The sequence below is a fragment of the Dromaius novaehollandiae genome, chromosome 17 (assembly GCF_036370855.1).
Source record: "Dromaius novaehollandiae isolate bDroNov1 chromosome 17, bDroNov1.hap1, whole genome shotgun sequence".
Taxonomy (NCBI): domain Eukaryota; kingdom Metazoa; phylum Chordata; class Aves; order Casuariiformes; family Dromaiidae; genus Dromaius; species Dromaius novaehollandiae.
In genome coordinates, this window is record NC_088114.1 from 13,469,104 (window position 1) to 13,497,089 (window position 27,986).

The following is a 27,986-nucleotide window of genomic DNA, read 5'->3' on the forward strand; positions in this document are numbered from 1 at the left end:
TATGTAGAGGAGGGTCACACTTTGAATGTGTGTCTAGTTTTTCTGTACCCTCATTGCCCTCCTGTCTTTCCTTTTACTGAGGCCTCTGACCCAAGTGGACATTTATTACATTCTGCTGTTTGTCCATTTTAAATTTGTTCTATTTTGGGGTTCATACATAGCAACCATTGTTATATAGTATATTGTAGGTCTTAATTTCTGCCTTGTTTGTGAATTCATATTCAGTTGCTCTGATAGCTCTGAGTTGTGTCACCTCGTGACATCTTTCTTTTACTCAGGGTCAAAAAGAAAGTGTTAGCTTCTGCTTTCTCTGACTTTCAATTGTGGAAGAAATTATGGGATATATAATTACAGTAAAAGTTGTAAATTGTAATACCTATTCTCTCCACACACACACACACACACACACACACACACACACACTTCAAGAGCAATATCTTATCATAATCTTCCCACAATGATAACTCATCCAGCAAATCTGTTGAGGAGGAAGGGCTGTGTCCCTGCATTTAAAGAATTCTTCTATCAAAACTATAATCCATATGATCCATTTGACTTTTAAATTTGAAGGTATTTTGTAGGCGATCAGAAAAAATTCTAGAAATAAAATGCATTTTCTTAAACAGGAAGATAAACATTTTTATCAGACAGTGGTTTCCAACTGGCTCTTAATAATGTCTTATTGTTGGATCATCAATGTATTTGAAGTAAAAAATAAAAGTAGATTGATCTCAATAGTGATAGAATCACTTCAGAAAGAAAACATTCAGTAAGCAGGCAGTAACATCTATAGAAATTCAGAGGAAAAACAATCCCATAAAGTTACACTCAACTTAGTAAAATATTATTGCTATTCCAAAAAACCATCACCTGAATCTTCTGTTTTTCTTTTTTCCTCAAGTACACACTATTACTTTTATTCTAGCAAGGAGACCAGAAAATCTTAATATACTAGTTGGATATTGCATTTCCATTTATTCAAGATTTCTCTAATAAAAGAAGAATTATCTCTGCCCCTCAAGATTCTTTTGCCATCATCTTGTGCTGCTATCTTAAGCATTATGGCACTGATTCTGTGCTTGTGTTAATGAACACTTGTCTATGAGAGTGGATATTGAAGCATTAAAACTGCAAGCCCTTTAGGTGCCTGTGTAACATTGCTCGTGCATGAAGTCCTGCTGACTTCAGTCTAACGTCCTGATTCCACACTAGCTCAACAAGATGGCATACAAGAATAAATCTTTGCGTAGTCTTGAGAGTTTCAAAAATTATGTCTAAATAAGTTATGTGCTTTGATGCTATAAAAATTATGTTTCAGAGAAAAGCAATCTTGTCTTCTGTAATAAGGCTAATGCCCAGGCAAAAACTTTTATATGGCTTAGTTAAATTTGTAACAATATATATATTGGCTGTTGGTCGGGAGGGGAGGGTTGTCCCTGATTCTCATTTCACGGAAATTGTGATGGTAGGTGTCAGTTATAGGCTAAAATGGAGCTTTATAGTTTTGTAAAGTCAGACAAAAAGTCAGAGACTTTTTAGGGCATTGATGAGGTGTTGCTGTGTCTAATGGTGCCTTTCTCCTGGACATCGTCGTCAGCATCATTTGAGGATGAGGCTCATGGTTGGAAGAGGTAGCTCGTCTGCTTGGGACCAGGATGGAGGAACAACGGAGATTAAGTTTGGATAACAGGGTGGTGTGGGAAGGAGAGGAATGCTGACCTTTCAGTGTCCTACTGCTCTGCAGCTACTAATGAGAGCAATGTCCCACCCGCAAGCTAAGCCATGAAGACTTTTTGGAGGCTGAGATCTCTGTGTAAAGTATGTTTCAAGTCACGGAAGTCATCTGACTATGGCAAAGGGAGGGAAGTGAGGAGCTAATTGGTATATAACAATCATATAAATAGATATACAAGACTGATACCTGTCTGCTGCTTTAAGATGCTTGGTATTCTGTCCTCTCCATGGGAAAAGCTCAGGGTCTCAGATCTAAATGTGAATAGGTTACGATGAAGTGAGGCTGGTGCCTGCTCTCACTTCCCCCTCACAGTAATTGGGGACTGTGAGATAGCTTTTCTTTTTTTCCTGTTTATTTCTGATGGCTAGCTTTCTAGTAAGTATTAGTGTGGGGTTGAAGGGTGGCGGGATGGGGATGGAAGTGGGTCTGGAACTGTGCATCAAACTGGAAGTTTTGCATTAAGGTTGTACTAAAAATTGCATTATACCCCAAATACCGTGCTGCTGATAGCATCCTGAAACAGTTAACTTTGCCTATGTCTTTACATTCTCCTGCATGTTTGTTGGTGACATCTGAGAACTGAGGCATCTTGATGAAGGATCTGAATAAGGTTATGGAGAAGTTGGAAATCTGCAGTTAGTCGTGTTCTAAAATTGCTTCCTTTCTTTCTTTCTTCCATTACTTTGCCTGTGGTTTTTGATACATGGAGCATATGGATTAAATTTTGTACCTTATGTCATCACGGCCCTGAACTCCTGATTGCTCTGATATTTGATTTGTGATCCATGCCTGGAGAAGTTTGTAGGCCCAGCTATAACAGCTGTGAATCTGCAAAAATCTCGCAGTATAGAGACACTTTGCTTCTGTGAAACTGTGAGCTATGGGGAGGGAATTGTGCTGAATATCTTTTGCTGAAGAGTTGTTATGCTCGGGTTACTCAGTATAGTATTTAAAAACAAGATACCGCTCTGTATCAGTGTAAAGATAAGTTGTGTGCTTAGACGTGGCACATAATGAACAGTCCGACAAGATTAAGATGGTCCAGTGAGGTTGTATCTCAATTTTCAGAACTTGTTGTGATAAAGTTGTACATAGTTGGGGGAGAAAATTTCAGTTGCTCTGGGAGTGATGTGACAGTGGCACGGATAAGGCTACCTGGATGGCCTGGAAGTGCCTTTCCAAGTTTTCAAGTGTTTGGCTGTTTTATTAACTTAAAATTTGAAGATTTTTCTGATATTTTGTGTTTCAAAAGGGCATAACAGTGTTTTCTTATAGGTTTTTCTTTAGTATACTTACAAATTTAACTCCAGCATACTTTTTTTTTTTTTTGCCTGGGGATTTCCTTAATAAAAGAAAACTAACCAACCCCAAAACTATTAACTCTTTTCAGGTACAGGATTCTGCATAGGTTGTGTAGCCTAGGACGTTTCCCGCCAAATGGTTTTCCTGATCTCTACATGTTTTCTTTCTACTTGGTTTCCAGGACAGCCATTTATACCGCAACTGGTTCCGTTTTCCTATGGTACTGTTTCCCACTACTATGTAGGCTTTATAGTATTTATAAACTCTGACACCCTATTGAGGTCATAATATATCTGCATATTGCTTTTAAAAATTGAGTACGTCAACATGTTCCTCTTTCCCCATGAGAAAAGGAAAACTGTACGGAAAAGAACTAATTTTCTCTTTAAAAAAAAAAAAAGAAAGAAAGAAAAAAAATTAGATTATAATATATTTGGAATTTGACTCAAGCCATTTTGGAATTGTCAACTAATATAACGTTAGGAAAATATGCAAGAAATGAGATCACATCATTTCTTCTTTTGGAACCCTTCTTTCTTAACTACCTTGTTTTTTGCCTTAAGCTTTCCAGAAATACTGTACAATGTAAAATGTAATAGTGAAATTTTAAGTGGTTTGATTTAACTTTGGTTATGTTCAGAGTGCAGAATAAAAGAGAATAGGAGCTTAACTTCCAACTCTAAAGGGATAAAATCAACTTGAAATATAGCCATTTTTAAAAAATCAATTAATTAGCTGCAAGTATTAACTCTGCACATCACCTAAGCAATTTTGTGAATTTTTTCCCCATCTCTGCTTTCTTATATTTCAAAAATAGTTTAATAATTTTTATACAGAGTATTTGCATTGATTTGTAAAATGTAAGTGGACGAAACCATAGTTGTATAACAGATTCCTTAAAACTGCCCAGATAAATGGTGTGGTCAAATGTAAAATTAAAAAAAAAATACTAGAGGAAGAGGAGAGGGTTTTCTGATCTGGCAGTTAATAGAAATCTCTGATGTCACTTGTAAAAATGGTAGGTAAAACACTGTAAAAAATGAAATGTTCTTTTTTTCCTTTTTGTTTGTTTCGATACATTTCTAAGTTCTTATCCCAACAACAGTGTAGGCACTAACACATTTTTATGATGCAGTCTGAGTTCTTCGAGAACTTGATATGTAAAATACAGAAAAAAATGCATATTTTGAATACAGCAGTAAGAATGTTCAAGAAACAACTACACTACCAGATTGTCACCAGGAATGTTTTGTTGTAGAGTATGAATCACTTTGAGTTGACCCTAAACATATGGGTAGCGAGAACTCCCCTTCACCCAGTAGGGAGTAATTTCAGTTGGACTTTTTCTGCCAACAGTTTAAAAATCAAATGCTGTTAATTTAGATTGAGGAGAGGCATGGTAGAAGGCTGCCAATACTTGCCTTCCAGGCTCTTCAAAAAGAAATGGTTGTCATCTTTCCAGATAGCTGAGAAGAGCTGCATGTTCTACTGTGTTAGATATTTAAGTCTTTGGCTTGAAAAGGAAACCAGAACATTTAAAATTGAATGTGTGGCCCACTATGTTCTGGGGATTTTAATTTTTCCCATTTATTGAAGTGCATTATTCACTTTACTTTGAGATATTAGGCAAAAATGCCTCTTGAACATACCTGTAATAGTTGAATGTGAATTTTATAGAACTTCCAGTTTCTGAAATTCTTATTATTAAGCTGTTTTAAAGATTATGTTGAAGTTTCTCTCTCTCTCTCTCTCCTGTTGTCATGACATTGCTTTTGAAATAGGAGGAGGTTGCAGGTATTCATCCATCCAGTGTTCATGGGCTTTCATTCCTAAAAATTAAAAGGGAACATGAAAACAGCCCACTATTGTTCATATTTTTCTTTACATCGAAGGGGAACTTCATTTAAAGTGTATAGTATAATGCTATTCTGATTTAACAAGTGGATGTTTCCACTTCATTAAAAGCAAGGCTATTGCCCTTGTTGAATTTTTGCTTTTCACTGATTTTCTGTTAGTTTGTCGTGCTGCCAGACTTTCTTTCTTCATATGTCTCATGCTGCCATCCACAATGCTGTTGCCTTGATAGAATATATTTCTTAAAATTTTTCTGCTTTTTCTGGCTACGTACAGTGTTACTTAGAGTAATTTAAACAATTGCTAGGCAGACTTCAGATTATACTGCCTCCACTACAGCAGCACCCCTTATCCATTTTTCTTAAACATCACACTTTAAAAATCTCTGTGAGAAGTATTAGCCTCATTTCACTTAAGGGGAAATTGAGGCAAGAAAGATAGTGTGTCGGCAAAGGTACACTGTAAGTCTGCAGCGGATCTGAGAATGCAACCAGAACTCCTGACTCCCAATCCAATGCTTTAGATGTGACAGTTCTCTGTCAAATAATAGTGATTGCAGCACATTTACACGCTAAATCAAATTAATAAAAATTCAGGCTATTTTCTTTAAGAAACAGAACTCTATTCCTACTGAAAATACACTCCTGTGCATGAAATCTGCAATTACAATATTGCTTGTATTTAAATTTGAAAAAAGAAAAGGGAATGCCAAGTTATCTACTTGTTTGGCAATAAATGGTTCTGGGAGAAGAGAACGCTTTTTCAAGAAACAGTACTCACTGACATGTAATCTAATCTATTTTTGCTTTTAGGTGATTACGGATTTGGAAGAGCAGCTGAACCAGCTCAGTGAAGACAACGCAGAACTGAACAATCAGAATTTCTTCCTGTCCAAACAACTTGATGAGGCTTCAGGGGCCAACGACGAAGTTGTCCAGTTGCGAAGTGAGGTTGACCATCTCCGTCGAGAAATCACTGAGAGAGAGATGCAGCTCACCAGTCAGAAACAAGTAAGGCTTTATATTTCTGGATCACAATTTCTTCAAGATAGTTAGCCAATTTTCAGAAAGGCTAAAAATTCTTTTGTATCTCTAAATTCTTTTAAATTCTTTTAAATCTGGAATGAATATATGAATGTTCATTCCTATTAAGAATGAATATGCTTCCACGGGCAATTTGACCATTTTATCGTTTATGCCTTCTTTCCCAGAGCAGTTGAGTGGATTGAAATTTTTAGTATTTCTCTTTGTATTTTTATGCAATGATATGTAGAAATTTTGCACTCTGAAGGTATTACAACTTAGTTATTCATTTTAATTTGGTGACCCTGGCAATTCTGAAATCTTCATAATGAGGTGGAACTGATATTAAAAGCAGTCACAAGTGAATGTATAAAAGCCTTGAAATAAATGAGTTGTGATTTACCAGCTTATGTTTGCTGCCAATTTGCATGTACTGTAATTGAAATGGTAAGGCTGAAGCTTAAAGTGCATGCTTGATGTGGGATGTGAGAATTGATAGGAGGATTTATTTTTAGACTATGGAGGCCTTGAAGACAACATGTACAATGCTGGAAGAGCAAGTAATGGACTTGGAGGCCCTGAATGATGAACTCTTGGAGAAAGAACGTCAGTGGGAAGCATGGAGAAATGTTCTAGGGGATGAGAAGTCCCAGTTTGAATGTCGTGTTAGAGAGTTGCAGAGGATGCTGGATACTGAGAAACAGAGCAGGTTGTCTTCTCCCCCACCCCTTGCCTTTTATTAACTTGTACGAAAATGCTCCGTAGAATGTAGTATAAAAATTATATTTAGAATAGGATATGGGAGTTGGAACTAAATATAAATTCTTTTGAGGCAGTTCTAAAAATGGTATATTAGTTAATAGATGTTCACGAGTGATACTGTTCCTTTAGTTTCTTTGCACGTGTGATTCAGGAGAATGGAATTTATCATTGTAATTTATAAAATGGCTTGATTTTTTTTATCTTCTACTTGATTATACAGAAGATGAGTCCTTGTTCCTGTTACTCTGTGGTCTTGCAATTTTCAGGCTGTAGTTCTAGCAGGGGTAGAAACAAGGTTATGTAATAAAAAAGTGTTGCAGCAAACAGTCTGGCTTTGTAAAGTAACATCTTGAATTTGAGGCAAACCCCTGAAAGAGTTTATTGGTGCCATTGTGTGCTACAAAGAGGACAAGCCCAGAAGAGAGTTAGGTAACACTATTTTCCATTTTAATACAGAGTGCGAGCAGATCAGCGTATTACTGAATCTCGCCAGGTGGTAGAACTAGCTGTCAAAGAGCACAAGGCAGAGATTCTAGCCCTCCAGCAAGCTCTAAAGGAACAAAAACTCAAAGCTGAGAGCCTTTCTGATAAGGTAAGTAACCTTCAACCCTAAGCTTTCATAATAAACTGAGATATTTTCCTTTTCTAGAGATGTTACTTGTAGAAATGCAGTCTTGAGCAGCATTTTCAAGATGCTAGAGCAAACTAAACAAAAAAAAGACCTGAGGTCATAGAATAGAATTCTGTCTGCAAGTCAAAGACCTCAGATTTCCTATTGAGTAAGACTAAAGCAAAAAGCAGCTCTGGAGCGTACAATGAAATCTGTCAGTAACTTGATGTCCACATTTGAGCAATGGCATACCAAAATGTTTCTTTCTTTCTTTCTTTTTTTCATTATAGTAAGTAGAGAATAATTGAATCATTTTTCTTTTGTGTATGCTTGTTGAAGTTGGATTTGGAGATTGTTGAACTTTGCTAGCGTTCTGTGGTGTTCTGACCATCTGTCCTACCTGCCTAGCTCAATGACCTGGAGAAGAAGCATGCTATGTTGGAGATGAATGCACGCAGTTTACAGCAGAAGCTTGAGACAGAAAGGGAACTCAAGCAGAGGCTTCTGGAGGAGGTAACCTTGGAAACTTCAGAATAAGGTTCCACATCTGAAACCAAAACGTTGTATGAATAGTTTAATTATGAACTAGAAATTCAGTGTTACACATCCTTCCTTCTTCTATATAACTGGGGAGAATTAATAAAGATGTTATTCATTTATTTTTTATTAAAACTTTGCAAAATGGGTGTCTATGTCAGTAAAAGTGATCTGCTCAAGGGAAGGTGAGCTGGGAGCCAAGGGTGACAAGCAGGGCAGGCAGGGACAGGGACCTTGCAGCCAGTGGGCACAGTCCCACAGTACCTGAACAAGAAGAGCGTAGCAGGTCTGGTGGCAGTGATCAGATTCAGCCAGTGGCCCAGTGATCGTTAGGGAAGCTTGTAGTGATGAAGCAGGTCCTAGCCTGCAAGGCGAGGTCAGGATCAGCAAGGTCCATGGCTGGACACAGCTTGTCTACAACACAGTTCTGGCACAGACCAAGGGTGAGGGCCAGAGCTTAAAAGCAGCTCTGGAGCCAATAGGCAGAGAGTTTGTGGGGGGAGGCCCCAGATGAGGCTTTTTGCAGCTCTTTCTCCTAATTTAGCTGTGCTCACAGAAGTCTGATCCAAGGTTACGCAGCTGCACCGTATCAGCGAGACTTTGAATGCAGGCAGCCAAACCTGGGTAGTGGGGGAAGAGGCTATGGAGGAGGGTTACAGGGGAAGGATGGTTATAGGCTGGTCAGGGGCTGCTGATGTACTCAAGGTGCTGATAAGTTATCCCAGAGATGACAGCTCCATTAGGCATCACAGAAAAGCGTTCTATCTCTTGTTTCGTAATACATGAATGTTAGTGGTTTTCAGGGACTTTCTCATCAAGATAGTATGAAGCCTGAAGGTATTAGGAGTAATTTATCATGTGCTCTTTGCTGCTGTTAGTTGGACAAGGAGATATAAACAATTGGAATTAATTTTCCTCCTCATATATGACTGCTAAAGAGGCAGGAGTTTATCCTAGTTAATAGGAAAGATCTCTTTTACTGGGAAGTATTGAGGTAGCTTTTGGTGACTGTGTAGGAGGCTTGAGAAACTGGCATCCAGAAATTCTTCATGTATCCCTGTGCAGTCTAACAATTACAAGATTTTTAAGTTTTTAAACAAAAGGCAAATTACTTGAATGTGTTGTTGAAAAAGATGGTCTTGGTGTGAATTAATGTAAATACACTACATAGAAATATTTGTTTAGTGACATTGCATTCTGAAGAGAAGGAAAACTTCTGGGATATTGTAATTTTTCAGCTGTTAAACAAATGACTTCAGTTTTGAGTTCTGCAGTGATACTTATTTTACAAGGAATGATAGCATGTGATAGCTTTTGTTTAAAAAAGAAAACAAACACTGTCATTTGTTTTCCTGTTAACAGCAGGCAAAGCTGCAGCAGCAAATGGATCTTCAAAAGAATCACATCTTCCGCCTTACTCAAGGTCTGCAAGAGGCTCTAGATCGAGCAGATCTTCTGAAGACTGAAAGAAGTGACCTGGAATATCAGCTGGAAAACATTCAGGTGAGGATGAGGAAGAAGCGGGCAGGACTCTGTGGTGCCCACATAATATGAGTTTTGGGGATCTGACCTACTGTTTGTGTGTGACATTTCCTTATACTTTTTTTTTTCTTTTAGTTCTGTTCAGCAATTGAGTTGATCTGTTTGTTTCTATTACTGAGGTGAAATTTCTTGTGTATCTTTGTGGTTCACAGGTTCTCTATTCCCATGAAAAAGTGAAAATGGAGGGCACTATTTCTCAGCAAACCAAACTCATTGATTTCCTGCAGGCAAAGATGGATCAACCAGCGAAAAAGAAAAAGGTGGGTGAAAAAGGTTTGGGAGTCATGGAGTTAAATGACTGATGAGTTTGTGATTTAGTTATGTGCTGTGTATTCAAAATATTCTGTTTTATCTTTGTTTAACACACATGTTCCCATTTAAGAACGTTCTGAGTCACTAGACACAAGCATTACTGGGCAGTGTCTTCCCTGTGGCATTCCCAGTATTTTGTCATTCCTCCAACAGTTAGGTTGCAACCCAGTAGCTACACCTCAATGAGGCTGTAAGAATACAGAATTTTAAACACGCAGTTATTTTTAAAATGGTAAGTATATACGTGTGTATGAACATATTGCGTATCTAGAGTGGTTAACTTGTAGTTGCAGCATAGGATTGATTAGTCAGGAGATATGGCTTGTGTCGCATCTTTTTCATAAGCCATTCTGTCATTTTGAATTAAGTAATTTAAATTAATTTTAACCACCTATTTTGAGATCCTCTGTTTAGATGCTCTTGGAAACTCAAGGTGTGAGTACTGAACAGGTAATGTATGTCCCTCTTTAAATTAATACATATCTCAACATTTTCTTTCCAGTGCCAATATGAACTAAAAATCCATCCTTACATATATCAGAATTACCATTAGGCCCTCTGGCCGGACTGGCACTAGCTAGTTTCACTTTGCCTAGATTCAGCCATCTCTTACTAGGAGTTAGGAGTTGTCTGTGTGTTTCTGTTGCTAGGGCCTGTTTAGTCGGCGGAAAGAGGACCCTTCTTTACCCACACAGGTTCCCCTGCAATACAATGAGCTGAAAGTGGCACTGGAGAAGGAGAAGGCTCGTTCTGCTGAGCTGGAGGAGGCTCTACAGAAAACACGCATTGAACTCAGATCTGCTCGTGAAGAAGGTAGGGGTTAACAGAAAAGATGAATCTGGAGGAGACGCACATTTTTGGTCTGAAAACATGTCTTAAACTGTGGCCACTGTAACAGTAACATGTTATTTAGTCCTTATCTACTGCTGTGAAGATGCAGTACGGCTACACATTTTTCTGCGGTTGTAACCATTGAATGGTTACACAGAACCACTGCTATTTACTAGTGCTTCATATCAGTTATGTTAATGAGCTGTATTTATCTCATCTATAGCTGCTCATCGGAAAATATCAGACCACCCTCATCCATCCACTCCAGCCACAGCCAGGCAGCAGATCATCATGTCTGCTATTGTCCGCTCACCAGAGCATCAGCCTACTCCAATCAGTCTGCTCGCTCCCCCCTCCAGTCGCAGGAAGGAATCTTCCACACCAGAGGGTAGGTTCCTGGTGGTTATGAGTTTTTCTGTTCCTATTTGGAATATGTCTACTATTTCAATGCTCTCTCTATTTTTTTTTCCAGGCAGGTATATTTGGTGGCATACAAGTATATCTGCAGGTATTCTGAGATATAGCTAGCATATCTGCAAGCTGGTGTGAGGAAAACTGGGACTTTGTTTCTATGAGAATATGGGATTAATTTCAAGAACAAAAATTTTGTCATGATAGGAGTATTAAATGATAAATTTTGGTTTTGGTTTATGTACTCTATTTCTGAACACTTCAGCAAAAAATCAGTAGTAGCATAAATTGTTTAAAAAATATGTTTTTCCTCAGGAGTATATTTTCTATAACTACTCTATGCATTGGTCAAAAGGTTTTATGGATGTTTCCTTAGCAATTAACATTTTTCCTTGTCTAAGCTGCAGAGTTTTTCTGCTGAGCAGAAAAATTCTATCAAGATCTTTGCTAAAGGAAAAAGGCTTTTGATAGGCATAAAAGGAGGCTATTAGGTCAAAGGAGATACTGGTTTCCTATTGAGTAGAAAAACAGGATACCCTTGCATACCTTGAAAATCTAGGGGGAGAGAATCATCAGAAAAAGTGGAAGGATTGAGGGCTTTGCTCATTTATTCTTAGAGAACTAGTATTAGGGAGTGAGTGTTGAACCCAGAGACTCTGACCTAAGACCAAGGGCCTTTAGCTGGAGATGATAAAAACCAAGTACACAAGCTGGTTTTCCCAAAAAAGTTGAGCAAACTCAGTAACTCTGCAGTCCAGCCGTCAGAGGTAGTCAGAGGGCACAATGTGCTAGCTGTAAGGATGGGTAAGATCAGGAAGATGTCCTCAGTGGTAGGTCATGGGCAGGGAAGAGAGTCATATTCATCAGTAAAAGAACATGCCTTGAAGGATAAACTTTGTTCATTAACAATCAAAAATACAGAATAGATCTGCTAACAGGGATTTTAGGTGTGCTTTAGGGTATGCTGGCACTGATGGTTAGTATGAACACTGTATGAAGAATGTCTGCTGTTTATTGATGATGACAGTATAGTTGCTGAAGGGTTTGTTAGCTATGAGCAAAACTAAGAGGTTAGTTTAGCACATTGTAAAAATTTAAGCTAAGTGCAGACTTGAAATTTGGTTGAATTGATTGGCATAATCTTGCTACACCAAATATTAGCCATTTTGTTCTACTGTCTGTTCTTAGTGATATTCTGTATAAGGTAGTTACTGAGGTGGTAATGTAGCTTAAGATTTGCCAAATGCAAAGGAAAATAGACAGTGCCTATGTTCAGCAGGTCTTTGATAGAGGTTTGCTGTTGTTTTTTGTTATGTTGGCTTTAAAATGCCAAAATCTACTATAATTTTCATCACTGTCACAGAATAATACATTTTTGATAATAAATTTTTCTCCCTTCCAGAATACAGCCGGCGCCTGAAAGAGCGAATGCATCATAATATCCCGCATCGTTTTAATGTGGGGCTAAATATGAGAGCAACAAAATGTGCAGTGTGTCTGGATACTGTGCACTTTGGACGGCAAGCATCTAAATGTCTTGGTAAGAGCAGAGGATGTGCATAAACAAAGCTTAACTGGATAGCAGAATGAAATAGCATCAGACATAGAACAGATTTTCAGTGAAGAGGGTTAACTTTTATATTCTAACAATTTTCATGTTTCTGGGCTTAGTTGAAAGACCTATTTGAAAAGGCTGGTGACCAACTCTCTTTCTTAACAAGAACCTGGTTATTTTATGCATGTTGCTTTGCTACAAACAGCTAGAACTTGGGATAGAGTATGACAACCAGGAACTCCTCTCCAAGGAAAGTACCTTGTCTTCAGGACCAGCATCGTCTGTCAGAACTGGAAAATTCAATCCAAGTTCTTTCCAGCTATGTGAGACTATTTGATAGAATAGTCTGCAACATCAGAGCTTTATCTTCCAGTTCTTTCTCTTCCTGCAGGTGTAAGTTGAAAAGGACCAATTACGAGGACTTTGCAACTAGTTGGTGGAAACATTCTATGTTAGAAAACATTTGATGTTTTAGAGTGGAAAGAGATACTTGGAAAAGTGGGGGTTGGTGACAGTTAGAAGTGGAGGCAACAGGGTCTTGGTTTTTCTGTGTTGTTTGATACAAGTTTTTCTCTGTCATTTTGTCAGAGTGCCAGGTGATGTGTCACCCAAAATGCTCAACTTGCTTGCCAGCTACTTGTGGACTGCCAGCAGAATATGCCACACACTTCTCTGAAGCATTCTGCCGGGATAAAATGAATTCTCCTGGTCTGCAACTGAAGGAGCCAAGCAGCAGTCTACGTCTTGAAGGGTGGATGAAAGTGCCAAGGTATAAATCTTGGTTCCGTATCAGGTGCTGAAACATGTGGAACAGTTCTGTATATTATCCTCACTCTTATGATGTGATAATTGGTACCTGCCTATTATAATTTCTTATTACCACTGAAATTTGTCTCTCTAGGATTTCCATGCTTGTTTTGTTCAGAATCTGAGTAGAAAATCTAACATGGTTTTGTGCTTATTTTCCTCAGGAATAATAAACGTGGGCAACAGGGCTGGGACAGGAAATATATTGTCCTAGAAGGAACCAAAGTGCTCATTTATGATGCAGAAGCAAGAGAAGGTAACTTAGCGCTTCTAGGAAACTTTTAAATTTCAGATATTGTTTGGTGGATGGAGAGACTGAAAGAGTGTTACTGTTTGCTGTGCCCATACCTAATTTAGCTAAAGTTTTCGTAGTAAGGGAAAGTTGTGTTTTTTATTTCCCTTGCAGTTTTATTAGCTGGAATGTCATCATAATCCAGCTGTGAAACATCCAGTGTGTCATCTTGCCATCACAGTTATTTTCTCACTAATTGTTTGTTCTTGTTCTTTCTCCATCTGTCTTGCTGTTCTCCCCGAAGCTGGACAGAGGCCTCTGGAGGAATTTGAGCTCTGCCTTCCTGATGGTGATGTAACTGTTCATGGAGCTGTAGGAGCTACTGAACTTACCAATACAGCAAAGACAGGTGAGAATCAATGAGATCAAATGGATTTCAGCTGGCTTGACATCAATTTGGAGCTAGTTTGGCAGAACAGAACTTTCTCCCTTTAACTTTCATTCTGTAACTGTGCGATTTTGAGATTACCTCTATTTGAATTAGCTGAATAGGTCAGACATTTAGTTACACTTCTGTCATGGTAGCTGAACTGTGAATAAGATATTTATCAAGCCAAATGGAAGTAAATTTTAGTGGTTTGTAAGCACTTGGTTCATTTACATTTCCTCTTTCAATGTTCTCTATCAAGTGTGAAGTTTCATAATTCATGTCAGCATTGTGTTCCTACCAGAAAGTTATTAACTTAGAAATATTGTGGGGTGTATAGAATCCTTCATTATGAAAAAATGTTGATGTTTTGATTTGTATGTATTGTGTAGAACCGATGAAAAGATTGTGTATGTCTTGACTTTAACATTAAAGGATACAGACTGTTAAAAACAAAGTTTTCCATAACCAATTTTTACAGATTTTTCTGAAAAGCATGCTTTAACAGTTCAGGGAAAACTTTAGTCAAGTGCCTGTTTTTTGTAGTTTTTCACAATGGTATTTCTTTCTCTTTGGAATAAAAGGCAAGAAATGATATTTATTTAGCAGGGACAGCATTATATGTGTGGTTTGGACACATCTAGCTAATATTTAGCTTTAAGTAGCTAGCCTGTGCATTACCTGTAAAGGAGAAACCTATATATAAATTGCCATGGTAACACATCATGATAAATACAACATTCTCTCCAATGAAGCTGAAAGGTGTTAGTTTAGGTCCACTGACAATATTACAGAAACTAATCTAAGTCTTATTCTATCTATATAACATCTCAGATGTGCCATATATCCTAAAATTGGAGTCTCATCCACACACCACTTGCTGGCCTGGTAGAACACTCTACCTATTAGCACCCAGTTTCCCTGACAAACAGCGCTGGGTCACAGCACTGGAATCAATAGTGGCAGGTGGGAGAGTTTCCAGAGAAAAAGCTGAGGCTGATGCTGTGAGTATAAAAGTTTTATTTAATTATAAAATATTCTGGGAGGGAGCAGAGTTATGAAAATTGATTTTTCAGTATTTGACATACTGAGGTTTAACTAAAGGTAAGTTAATATTCCTGTATTAAGATATACAATATGAGTACTGGGTACTGTAGTTCATTGTGAGACTGATGCTTTACTTTACAATACCCTCCCTTAGACTTGAAGAGTATCTTATGAGCACCCAAAACTTCTTATCTCTGTAATTTCAGCAAATAGAGAAAGAAGAAAGCAGTTAGGACATGGTTTGAATTAAATCTTATAATATACCACATGGAATGGGCAAACCTCAAAAGAAAGAAAGAAAGAAAAAGCTTTCTCTTCTGCCATTCATTAGTGGCATTTTGTTTTGGGGGGTGGGGAGGGAGTTTTATTTATTCTTTATTCCTGACAGGAATAAGAAGTTAAATTGGAGTCATTTTAGATAGCTTTTTTTCCATTATCATTGTGCTGATAACTCTGTTTTCTGATGAAGGGAGGTTTTGCTTTATAGCATTGAATATTAAAAAGTTAGCTCCAGAAGCAGTAAATATCCGCTAGCAGGAAAGCATCTCTTCTCTCCTGCTAACATTTCTTTTGTCTCTGAGAATATACATGCTCCCACAAACACTTGGATTTTTTTTATTCTTCCACTAGGAAGATTTCACTGCTCCACTGCAGGAGATTGAAAGACTGGGAAAGAATAGGGGTTACAGCAGTTTCTGTCTGACTGTATTTTGGGTAGATAAACGTTTGTTAATTCTCCTGCAACTTTAGGTTTCTGAGAACAAGAAATCTGTGCCAGGTTTTCTCCTGTGTTAAATGATGAACTTAAATTGTTAAAATGCTAATACATTGTTCAGTCTTAATTATACTTAGACAGCACAATTTTAGCACCAGTACGCAGCTAAAATTGACCCAGTAGTTCTGCTAGATTAGGAGCGAAGGGAAAAGCTAGACAACATTTTATCAGTGCTGAATATTGTCTAAGAGATAGAAAACATGACAAAGATTAACTTAACAAGAAAAAATCTTTTTGTAATTTTCAGAAATTGCTTGGAAACTCCCTGTTAAAGCTAGAGGGTGAAGACCGTTTGGATATAAATTGCACGATGCCCTTCAGTGACCAGGTAATGATAATGCTCAGTTGGATCTTACTGAGTTATTGGATATTCCATTCATAGAAATTGTATCTTAACAGCAGTGTGTGTAATTATATACTTGGTTGCTGAATTTCTTTTTTCTCTTCACTGGTAAACTGTATCAGTCAAGCTTGCTTGTGGATCATTCCTTGTTCTCCTCATGTAATGCTATCTTTTTGTCGTTGTAGGTAGTACTGGTGGGGGCAGAGGAAGGTCTATATGCCCTGAATGTCCTGAAGAATTCCTTAACGCACATCCCAGGGATGGGTGCTGTCTTCCAAATTTACCTCATCAAGGATCTGGAGAAGCTACTCATGATAGCAGGTGGGGGGCTATATGTTATCATTTGTCTTTGCGGTAACATAATCACCCTGTACTGCCAGGATGAAACTCCCTGCATATGGTGCCAATGGGCTAGGTTTTCCTTTAGTTTTGTTACAGACTTTTTTTTTTTTAAATCAGTGTATCATCTGGAATCAATTACTGCGGTTAACGTAGTATCGTTTGAGATTTTCATGTAAATGAATACGTGAATGAAAGCTCAGTTATACCACCATATTTGAAAGAAAGTGACTTCTCAATTTCCGAAGCTGAGGGAGGGAGGAACAGAAACAAAAGGTTTCCAGTTTAGGTTTGTAAAGGGTTTAGTCCAAAATAAGTGTCCACGTTTCCTGTATGAGCTCAGTACTCAGGATGTCACTGAAGCCACAGTTGTCTGTTTTTTTGTTTTCTCCTTATATCTGGCTTTTGTAGACAAATGTGTAGGGCAGTAATACCTAATAGCTAGGCTAACTTCAGATGGAATCAGGTAGCACTTCTGAGCCATTTGCAGTCCAGAAAGACCAAGAGCAGTTTGCTCCTCCTTCCCCTGCTATGCAGCAGGTTTCCAAGAGAGACCCCGCAGAGCAGCTGTAGTAAAGAAGGAGCAGAAGCTGCTTGGAGTGCTCATCTCCTAATGGAGTTACTCTGGGGCTGCACAGAAAGTGGGGAAGGCAGGAGAAGGATCTGTGACTTTGTCCCATAGCAAATGGTCCTACAAAAACAACTCAATTTAAAAACTGTTGAGGTGGTCAGTGAGCACTTCCTAATCACCACATACAATTTTTCTTAACATAGTTACCATTTGAGGACCACAATGTGGTCCCTGTGGCCTCGGGCCAACAACTCTAAACTTACAGTGTTCTAAAGATTAATCCATGCAACAAAATTAGGACTGCTTTCATTGTTTAAGGTTCCCTTATGAAAGTAGCACCAGCTCTAATCTCTCCATCTGCATGGTTTTCTGGAGTTGTCCTTCCTATGCTGGTATGGGCTTGTGAACACACATCTGAAAGCCCTAGGCATTTGCAGGGAATGAAAAACAAATTGTGTCTCTTGATCTGTTTGTTTGGGAATTCTTTTTTTCTAGAATAGCTCTAAGATGTCCATTCCTTTTCTTCTTTATTACCCTAAAACAAAAAATAATTACAAAAAGAAATTTTTCACAAAATTTGGAAAAAGATACTGTATGTTATTGAATCTCTAGGCTGATGAGAAAAATCAGTCTTGGTCTGTAATGCTGTTCATTGGGGCCCTTCTTGGAAATGTGTTGCAAGTTATGTTGGCACAGAGAAGCTAAAGCACCTTGCACTTTAAGAAGCCATGAAGGGTAAAAGAAAACCTTCTGGCTAATTTTGGATAGTGTCCTAATAAGGCCACTCTTAATGATGCTCTGCTAGACCTTAGCAACACTAATAATCCATGGAGACAATGGTTGCTCTCCCAGTGGGTTTACTGCCTGTTGTGAGGTCATTTTTGGTAAGTTTTCTGTTTCACTTTTAATAGAACAATATGGAATGAATTCTACATGTATCATCTTCTGTGCGTGTTACCACAGTAACAGTCTGTAATGATAAGCTGCTGCTTAGGTAACAAACCAGACTTTTGTGGAGAATAGGGAAGTTCTCCCTTGACAAAACGTAACCGTTTTTGTCTCCAGGAGAAGAAAGGGCTCTGTGTCTTGTTGATGTAAAGAAAGTGAAGCAGTCTCTAGCCCAGTCTCATCTCCCTGCCCAGCCTGATGTCTCACCAAACGTCTTTGAGGCCGTCAAAGGATGTCACCTTTTTGCCGCCGGCAAGGTAGGATATAGTTTCTTCATGCGTCAGACCGCCCTTTAGCCTGTACTGAGTTTAATATAAATCAAATCAGCATCTTTATTTCATTAGCAACAAATTCAAGATCTCTATTCTTGCCTTTAGTCTTTTTCTTCAAATAAGAAGGGTGTGACGGGGGAGAAGAGAGACTGAGGTGGAAACAGAGTGGAGGATCTACTACAACTATGAGTAAATTCAGTCAGGATGACATGATGGTTTATCCTAAACTATTACATAATAAGACATATAGCACAGTGTGGTATAACTGCCTCCTCACAGTTGATTTCAGTTTTTAGATTTATAACTAGTGAATTCCATCCACTATTTGTTCTTGAATGTTGTGTAACAGTTTCCAAGGTAGCACATCTGCTTTATGCATTTGTATCAATTGATAACATTTGATATTTATGCTAATTCCCACTTTTAGTATGGAACATTCAGCCACAGCAAAAATTCTCATTAAGAATTGCTTCTGCAGATTACTTAGATTGATAACAAACTGAACATCATTCAGTTCAAAGTAATGTTTAAGATCACAGTTTGAGGGGTTAAAATTAGGCCTAACCTGTATGAATTTGTTACCACTTTTAATGAAACATTTTTCTGTGGAAAAGCTTCTAATATTTTAATAAGTTGCTTCAAGTATAAAAGAAATCACAGAAGCAGTTCAAGTCCATGTTCTCTTTTGAGAATGTGAAGAGGCTGTTCATTATTTCACTAACTGCAATTACTACCCTCTTAAAAATATACTTGCTCATCTCTGCAAACATCTCTCTGTGGTGAGAGGTACTTGGAACTGTTTCATGTGCTCAGCATTAGAATTTACTCTGTATTACTCTCCTGAACTATGCTTGTGTTCTTCTTCATAGGTTGAGAATGGTCTTTGTATCTGTGCAGCTATGCCCAATAAAGTGGTTATTCTGCGATATAATGAGAACTTGAGCAAGTACTGTATCAGAAAGGTAAGCTTAGTAATTCCCTTCAGTAGCTAAGGGTAACACATTGCATTAAGACTTTGCTTTGCTTGGGAGCAACATCTTAAAGCTTTTTGCATGCATAAAAACATTGTTTGCCAGCTAAAACGACAGCAAATTACAACGTGCGCTGTCTAAAACTGGAGTAGGCAGCAATTTCCTGTAAGAAGAGTCGGCATGTATGGAGAGAGGCAGAACAGAATTGTGAATTTTGAGATACTTTGGCCTAGCTTTAATCATAGACTTCCTTTTTTACCCAAAACAGACTTTCTGCTTAATTATTCAGCAGTGTTCCCTCACCTCTGTTGTCTTTGGAGAAATCCACAAAAAATGACTTCTTTCTTCTTTGCAATTAAAGAAGCAATGGGTATCTTAATTTTTTTTTTTTTTTTTAGTGTTCCAATGAAAATCAAAGGGTATTTGGTATATCCCCATCACAGCACAGGCTAGCTAGCTGTTTTTCTGATACTAGCCCTGATATATGTGTATTTATGCATGCGTATAAATAAATGTACTTTCCTAGACAACACAGTAAGATTTGGATCCCGTGTGCCTGTGTATGTATATACCTCCTGTGCAGGTAACCACATTTGCCTGCAACACCAGTACTGTGCTGTACTAGTACATGTACTACTTCATTCTGCTACGCAAGGACATGAAAAACAGAACTGCAGCTCTTCTTCAGACAGCAAATTATGAGCAGATAGTACTCGGAGCATCTGACCCAGTATTCCTCGTGGAGACAAGTCCAGTGAATCATGAATAAATTTTGTATGCCCATACACATCCATAAAAAAAAAAAAAAATACCTCCTCAGAACAGAGGTCTGAAACACTGCCTGCCTTAAAAGGGACTGGTACCCAGAAACTCGTCTTCTCCGAATCACAAAGTAAGGGATGTTCAGGACAAAATGTATGTCCCCATGATGCAAGTTCCTGCTTCTAATAGAATAACCTGCTTCTGCAGGTTATTTTGAACCCACTAGTTAAAGTTACAGCTTGACTGAGGCCATTCACTCCACTTAGTGCTATATTTGGTGGTAGGAAAGAAGCAGAGTTGGCATAACGATTCAGATGCTGGTCTCCTTGGAAGTAAAGACATCTTTGATGGAGAGGACCTTGGATGCCAGCAAACCTGGAACCTCTACCAGCTGTGGCACCAGCCAAATGGCATCAAAAGCCTTGTGGCTGGTACCTACTCGTGCTCACAAGTGGAACGCCTGCCAGCAGGAACCAGTGAAGATTTACAGTGACTGTCCCCTACCAGTGCTGTTGCTCATTTTCTCCATAGTGCCGAGGGCCTTGGCAAGGGCTTACATGTAAAACATACAAAGGCATGTTTTAGAAGGCAGGTCATCCCCATATTCACTAATCCCGACAACCGAGTTTAGATCCTAACAAGATAACAGCAAGCCCAGAATGTGCTCTTCTGTTCTGCCAACTAAATTACCAGATAAACTAGGGTAAATAAAATAGACAGTAGAGATTAAAGAAGTCTACATCAAATCCATGCCACTGTACATCTTTCTGAACACAAACGTTTGAAGCGATCAAACTGTGATTGCTATGCAGGTGATGGCTGAGATTGCTAGGTAAAATGTTGGAGTGCACAGATCTTAATTTGTGACCACATCAGTTCTGTTTTCCAGTGAAATCCTAATGAACATGATTTTTGGTACACATTGTAGAACCAAGATGGTGAAAGGACCCCAGAAACTTGCATGGAGGGAGTCTGTTTTCTGAGTCCTTTTGATCTGTGACTTTTAATTCTGGATGGATTGAAACAAGCTGGGGAACACACATGGACTATGCAAACACTTTGTCCTCTGAAGGTCTGGGGACCTGCCTGATGTGTCAGGCTGGCCTGCAGAGCTCTCCTAGCTGTTCAAACACTATGCAGATGTTGGCAGACAACATGTCTGTGATGCTTTATGCAAAGAACGAAGGAAGATTGTGTACGTTTGTCTTCCTTTTGCTCTAGAAGCCACCAAGCTCATTTCTTAGGCATTCAAGCAGAGGTGCATCAGATAGCGGATTCTTTTTGTTGGGGGAATCACAGTGATGGACACGTTTACTACTGACATGAGTGCCAGCTACCAGGAGTTCTGTTTCACAGGTTGTAAGAGCTTGGGAATTCACTGGACTCAATCCTGCTGCAGTTGTCTTAGGATCTTCTGTGTCTTTCTACCAGCTTCCCTGATTCTTTGTGGCTTCCAGGCTAGGGATGAAGCTGTGACTGTTCTAGCAGAGCTTTTCAGGAGCTGGGGCAGTTTTGACTGATGTGCCTCCTTGTGACCAGTCTCTCATTCAACTCTGACTGCTCAGTCCTGGTCTTGTTGTATCATCTCCTGATACTCTGCTCAGTCATGCAGTCATTGGCATGGCTTTGACCTATTACAAGTAGGGAGCCATTCCCTTCCACTCCAGAAAATTGAGCTACGGAGCAGAGGAATATCTTCCAGAATAGTGTATCCTTCAAAAAGGAAGAGGTTCTCAGTGTGGTTAATATGCAAATCTATATAAAAGCAGGCATCAGTTTCAACAAGATAAAATTTGCCCCTCCAGCAAGAGTACTTTTTCACGTATTTTAGAGAGACAGTTAATGACTTTGAGGTTGCTGTCTCTCCTTTTTATAGAGATAAATATTGCGATCTATAGTCTTTCAGAATAAGCAAAATCTCTAAACGGTTATAGGGAACTAATACTGGTCTGTATTTTCCTCTTCATTTCCAGGAGATTGAAACCTCAGAGCCTTGCAGCTGCATCCATTTGACCAATTACAGCATCATCATTGGAACCAACAAGTTCTATGAAATTGAGATGAAGCAGTATACGCTTGAAGGTAGGAGACATTTCCTGGTGAACACATCAAGTGGCTCTACAGATTCTTTTGTTGGGACTAGGAGTACCACTTTTGAAAGAAGTTGGTGCTGATCAAGCTGTTCTTTTCTGTGCTCTTTACAGAGTTTCTGGATAAGAATGACCACACTTTGGCCTCTGCTGTGTTTGCTGCTTCCACCAACAGTTTCCCAGTCAGTATCATACAAGTGAACCCAACAGGGCAGAGGGAGGAGTACCTGCTGTGTTTCCATGGTAAGTCTGTGGTATGGTTGTTGCACTGTACCTGCTCTTTTCAGTATGTGAAACTGTCCAAACGTACCTGACTACAGTAGTAATAGCTGAACAGAGTTGACTTTGGTACAGAGTAACAAAGAGTTGTTGAAAACTGTGAATCTAAAAACTGCAGAAGAGTTGTGGGGCTGCTGGTGGTGTAAATAGTGAGATGGGCACAAAACTGGCACACACTAATCCAGGCTACAGAAGTGCTTCTGGTCAGCTTGCTTCTGGCCTGTAAGTTCCTTGTGCCTTTGGGTCAGTTACCAGCAGTAGGTTTCTATGACTGAAAGGAAGGGATTGCAGTGAATGGAAAGTGCAAATAGATGTTTAATCGTCCTGATAAAATATTAAGGGTTTTTCAAGCTTTGTAATTTTATCTGTCTTCCATACAGACAGATGAGACTTTTTAATCTGCTTGTGACTAAATAAAAGAGGGCGGGTTATTTTTTCATAGAGCTGCTTTTGCTGGACCCCTAGCATAGTGCCATGGCAAGACACAGCAAGCCTTTGAAAGCCCACTAGCAGTAATTTTGGGTCAATTGCAGTAGGAGTCTCATAGTCTTCTCAACTGTTGAAGTAGATGGAATAATAATCTTACCTTAATCAGAGTAAAGAGAACTAGAATAGCAGTACCTTTTGCTACTGAAAGTACTCATAAATCTAGCCAATTTGATGTCAGAGCAATTTAAGTGTAGGACTTGCCTGATAGTGAGCACCCTCTCACTGTTAAAAAGCCCCCAGTTAATTGCCTTTGTCCCTTCAAAAAATAAAGAAATAAAATTCAACTGCATACTCATGACATGAAATTACTGTTCTTGACAGAGTTTGGTGTCTTTGTGGATTCCTATGGCAGACGCAGTAGGACAGATGACCTGAAATGGAATCGCTTGCCATTAGCTTTTGGTAGGTGTTGAGGGACATTCACTTGGATTATGGACATTATTGAAACCAGGAAACACCCCTGTGGAAAGGGTATTCTTCAGTCTCAGTGGTTCTGTTTCCTCTTCCCTCCCTCAGTTCTCCCAGAAACTGGAAGTTTTTCCATGGTTCAAGATCATTATAAATCCAGGTGGCAGACCTTCATGAAGTGTAAATAATTAGAGCAAAACTAAACCAAAGTAGTTCCTTAATGTTTCTAGACTGACTAAACTGACTAGTGGAATTTTTAATGATTCTTGGAAATTCCTGAAATAGTCAAGAATGTATCATTTCAGTGTGGATCCTTTCACCCTTTTGTACTGCCTAATGGATTTTGTTCAGTTAATAGTCCATTTTTAATGCCTTTTCCATGATACTTTTGTTAAAATTCTTGGGGTGCAGCTAGTTACAAAGCAACAATTCTTTAAGCTTGCATCTCCCTATTTAGTAATATTGTCTATTTTTTATTACAGAAAACCCACACTCTTAGTTTTCTCCATGAGCTGTAGGGTTCTGTTGTGTTCAGTGATGCTTTTTATAACTTTATAATAATAGAGATCTTTTGCATTGTGTTTTTCCTGCACTGGTGATGCTGCTTCAGCCTACAGGGAGCCCTATCTATTTGTGACCCATTTCAATTCCCTTGAAGTGATTGAAATTCAGGCACGAGCTTCTCTAGGGTAAGTTGTTCTCTTTCCGTTGCTTTGAAGAGCATATTCTGCAAGAGCCTGTGTGTGTGTGTATGTGTGTACACTTAGGAAAATGGAAAATGTGTAGTATGCTCATCGTAAAGATTTTTTTTCCTGCAATTTTGCCCAGAACTCCTGCACGAGCCCACTTGGAGATACCAAACCCACGGTATCTAGGGCCTGCAATTTCATCTGGAGCTATCTACTTGGCCTCCTCCTACCAAGACAAACTAAGAGTGATTTGCTGTAAGGGCAATCTAGTGAAGGAGTCCAACAATGAGCACCACAGAGGCTCTTCTGCTACACGCAGGTATGATGAAATCTGTGTTGTGTTTCAGCCTATTGGTTGTGCATGTTGAATGAAAACTGTGCATCAAAAAACTGAGGAATTGAGGCTTGTAGCTCATCCTAACATGGCCTGAACATCCTGCAGTTAGTAACAGTTTTGTATGTGAAAAGGCATGAATGAATTTTCAGTGCACTTTTATATGAAAAAATATTAAGCCCGAGGAGAATCTGTAGTTTTGTAGCTGTTACACAGACGTGATTTACATTAGCTATTCATTAAGGCACTGTGCTAGTGTCACTAATGTGACGGCATAGCTCATGGAGGTCTGATGCTTTTCCACTTGAACACTGCTGGGTGTTTGGGGAAAGTTCTAGTTTTGCTAATAAAAAAATGTAACTGAAGGTTTTTGTCGCTCAGCTGTTCGCGTCCATTATTTTTGAATGACAGTAGCCCTAACAAGAGAGGTCCGCCCACATACAACGAGCACATAACCAAGCGGGTAGCATCAAGCCCAGGACCACCGGAAGGTCCAAGCCACCCTCGAGAACCAAGCACACCACACCGGTACCGCGAGGGAAGGACAGAGCTGCGGAGGGACAAGTCTCCTGGGCGCCCACTGGAGAGGGAAAAATCTCCAGGCCGGCTTCTGAGCACCCGCAGAGAAAGGTCCCCTGGAAGACTGTTTGATGAGACCAGCCGAGGACGAATGCCTGTGAGCGGTGCCAGAACTCCTCTCTCACAAGTCAACAAGGTAAGCTGGGAGCTTGGAGAACTTCTCCATTCTCAGGAAAAGGTGTGGACTTTGGATGGGCTGCTGGTATTGTAAAGTAGAAGAGCAAATCAAATCTCACCCCACTTTACTTTTAATAAAAAGTAAAATAAAACAGCGCATATATGAAGCTGTGTAATTCACTGGCCCTGGAGCATCTTCCCTTGTGCTAGTTCTATGTAATTGCACAAGCAGCTTGACTCTGGAATAGGTTATAATCCTCCAGGAGTGAAAGAGAAGGTGCCTTCACCAACAGAAATGAAGTTACTGAAAACTTGGGAGGGAGAAGATGGCTGGAGAACGGAACTTAGAAGCCTGCTGTGTTCAGAGTGATGCTGCTGATACTTGCCTTTGTCAGTGGTTTAATTATGTCACCTAGAAGCAAGTAGGCCCACGGCACTCACTCAGCAGTAGTTAGACTGTGTACTGCTTCTGGCACCTGTACATATGTGAGAAAAGTGTGTGCAACTTATAACTGTCATTTTATTTCCCTGCCAGGTCTGGGACCAGTCTTCAGTGTAAGTCTCAGCTAGACAGAGTTACTCATCTTGACCTGCAGGAAAAAAAAAGGAAATATACTGAGTATATGCACTCCATATGTCTGCTGCCCGGTTACCAAAACAGCATTGCTGGGCCAAAGCTAGCTCCACATCAGGAGACCCGTGACGCTTTTGAGGATTGTCTGCATCTCAGTTAATTTCTCCGCACTTTCCTGCACTCCTGTTTTTGCACTTTGTACTACCGTTACTCCTTCAAGCAGTTCATGAACTTTTTGTATTCACCTTAGTCCCTAGTAGTTCACCAAGAAAGTCAAATGGGACTAGAATCCCACCCCAGATCTTTAATGTGGTTAGCACCCCTTACCAGATAATTAATTAATCATAGTTCTGAGACGTGCTGGGAATTCCTGATGGCCTTGATACAGAAGGGCCAAGGTGACTGAGTCGTTCAGTAGAAGGTGTGGTTGGATATTCTCTACAGAACTCGAGAAAATTTAATTTTGATCAGTCTGTTCACCTGCCACTTCTGAAAGTTATTTTGTTCTCACGAAAATTGCCCTAGAGCAGCTCCAAGGGGGAGGGAAGAACCCCGCTTTAATGATCCCATGTGCCCTGCCCTGAGACAAAGTGCATTATCTCTAAGCTACTGGGGTGTAAGACTTTATCCAGGTCTTCTGCATGACAGTTCACTGCATGCTGCTGCACCATCACTGGCTGCTCTCTCCTTTTCGGTTGCTTTGCTAAGTAGTGTATTGTACCTCACTTGTAAATTAACTGAAACCTTTAGATTGCACTGCAAAATAACCACCATTAATTACTGGAAATTTGGCAGTGAAGAGCGACAGGCCTTATTCTACGACAAGAGTTACAGTCACGCTTGTCTCCTCCTTTCAGCATTAAACACGGTCCATGCAGAAATTACATCCACATAGTCTCAAATCCCAAGAGATCCCACTTTCCCCAGAGAGCTTCAAAGAAAAGCATGAGGGAGAGGAGCAGCACAGATCACGTCTGTGATTTGTAACTTGTCGTACAATAAGAACCGAGTGTCATGGCACAAGAGGATACTCTCAATAAACAGCTTTAGCGGTTACTGAATACACCGCTGCCTTTGCTTCTGCATAGCCAACCTCGAGCCATTTATTGCTTTCTATTCTCTTTTGCTGTGAACATGAAGCAGAGAGCAGATGATTTTTCAAAGCAGGTTTTGACCATTCAATCTGCAATAGCAAGGCTCTAAGTGAACAACCATGTTCTTTACACCTGGAAAGAGCAAAACTGCATCCAATCTTCCCTTGGCCACACTCTTAAACTTCTGCTAGTCCCTCGCAAGCCTGTGCTAACCTGTTCTAGAAACCCATAAAAATTCCAATGCCTTGTCAGTGTCCTTTGGCGAGTTTCATGAATATTGTATTCTGTTGTCTGTTGGGTTATTTTAGATCAGATGATTTGGCAGGAAACTTGCTGAAAATTTTGTCTCCTGGTCTGAATATTTTGAAAGGTCACTGAGAGCAGTATATAAATCCTTGCATCTCATGGAAGATCTACATGACCTCAGAAACGGGCTTGTTGAGTCCTGAAAGTGTATATCTTGTGTCTTGTTTGTGAAATGCTTCCTGCTATAGAAATAGCTCAAAGGACTGTACATATTTACAAGAAACTTTATATTCGTAACAAAAGGGAATTGAATTGGTTTCTACTTTTTTATTGTAAACTGTGCGGTTTTTCAACACTAGCTTTTTGTTTTAACGGTGGTTGTGGACAGCCATCTTCAGACACTGGAGGGGCCTCAGCTTAATCCTCCTAGCTCCCATGAAGAAATATTGTAACATTAAATTGCGATTGAAGCTTGTTAGCATAAATGAGGTTTTAGGTATCTAAAAAAAGTACAGGATTTTTCTTCATTACCTTTTTATTATTGACAAGGGAGGGAACCAGAGGGACAGTTCAAAGCTCCACCTGGAAAGTATTGAACTTTGTTGTTGAACAATAACCAAATAAAACAAATAACTATCTTGACTGGCATGGTGAAATGAACGCTTCCTTCTCTCTAGGGTACCACTAAGCCATCCTAGCATTGCACCCAGCAGTAGAGGCTGTGTAATCTATAGGCGTCTAAGCTTACCAAAGAGCTAACCTTGACAATATTTAGCCTTTCAATAGTTGTTATTCCCTGAACGAGTAGCATAAATGGCTTCACAAAGTTAAAGCTTGTCCATATGAACTAAAACAGGTGGATTTGTCCAAATATTTTACTATAGCAGCAGTCAGCTGCGAACACCTAGCGCTGAACTCTGCCCTCAGAGGGGGAGAGTTAAAGACCTGCGAGTAGCTGGGAAAACAATCCGGCCCTGGTAAATGACCCACACATTTTGAGCTGGAAAAAAACATTTTAATTAACAACAGTGTGATCTAACGACAGGTTTGGGATTTATCCCAGCAATGTACTGGTAGCAAAGGGGGAGGTAGTTACTCATCCCACCGCTGTAATATGCTG

General features: G+C 39.4%; 1 protein-coding gene across 8 annotated transcripts in view; it reads left to right on the top strand.

Annotated features, from left to right (window-relative positions):
- CIT (citron rho-interacting serine/threonine kinase) overlaps positions 1 to 27,508 on the top strand; it is a 74,847-nt gene extending 47,339 nt beyond the window's left edge. For 4 of the 8 annotated variants that reach the window (XM_026119024.2, XM_026119031.2, XM_026119026.2 and 1 more), the window contains 24 exons: positions 5,704 to 5,901; positions 6,429 to 6,622; positions 7,132 to 7,267; positions 7,694 to 7,798; positions 9,185 to 9,325; positions 9,517 to 9,624; positions 10,327 to 10,489; positions 10,731 to 10,895; positions 12,321 to 12,458; positions 13,062 to 13,242; positions 13,445 to 13,536; positions 13,817 to 13,921; positions 14,774 to 14,943; positions 16,009 to 16,089; positions 16,290 to 16,425; positions 18,080 to 18,219; positions 19,104 to 19,196; positions 21,941 to 22,049; positions 22,172 to 22,300; positions 23,147 to 23,227; positions 23,844 to 23,922; positions 24,062 to 24,241; positions 24,638 to 24,971; positions 25,488 to 27,508. In XM_026119024.2, the coding sequence (XP_025974809.2) occupies positions 5,704 to 5,901; positions 6,429 to 6,622; positions 7,132 to 7,267; positions 7,694 to 7,798; positions 9,185 to 9,325; positions 9,517 to 9,624; positions 10,327 to 10,489; positions 10,731 to 10,895; positions 12,321 to 12,458; positions 13,062 to 13,242; positions 13,445 to 13,536; positions 13,817 to 13,921; positions 14,774 to 14,943; positions 16,009 to 16,089; positions 16,290 to 16,425; positions 18,080 to 18,219; positions 19,104 to 19,196; positions 21,941 to 22,049; positions 22,172 to 22,300; positions 23,147 to 23,227; positions 23,844 to 23,922; positions 24,062 to 24,241; positions 24,638 to 24,971; positions 25,488 to 25,511 (3,282 nt within the window). In that variant the 3' untranslated portion in view covers positions 25,512 to 27,508. The remainder of the gene's footprint in view (positions 1 to 5,703; positions 5,902 to 6,428; positions 6,623 to 7,131; positions 7,268 to 7,693; positions 7,799 to 9,184; positions 9,326 to 9,516; positions 9,625 to 10,326; positions 10,490 to 10,730; positions 10,896 to 12,320; positions 12,459 to 13,061; positions 13,243 to 13,444; positions 13,537 to 13,816; positions 13,922 to 14,773; positions 14,944 to 16,008; positions 16,090 to 16,289; positions 16,426 to 18,079; positions 18,220 to 19,103; positions 19,197 to 21,940; positions 22,050 to 22,171; positions 22,301 to 23,146; positions 23,228 to 23,843; positions 23,923 to 24,061; positions 24,242 to 24,637; positions 24,972 to 25,487) is intronic. The other 4 variants (XM_026119027.2, XM_026119029.2, XM_026119030.2 and 1 more) reach the window with 3 other exon arrangements.
- The last annotated feature ends 478 nt before the right edge of the window (positions 27,509 to 27,986 follow it).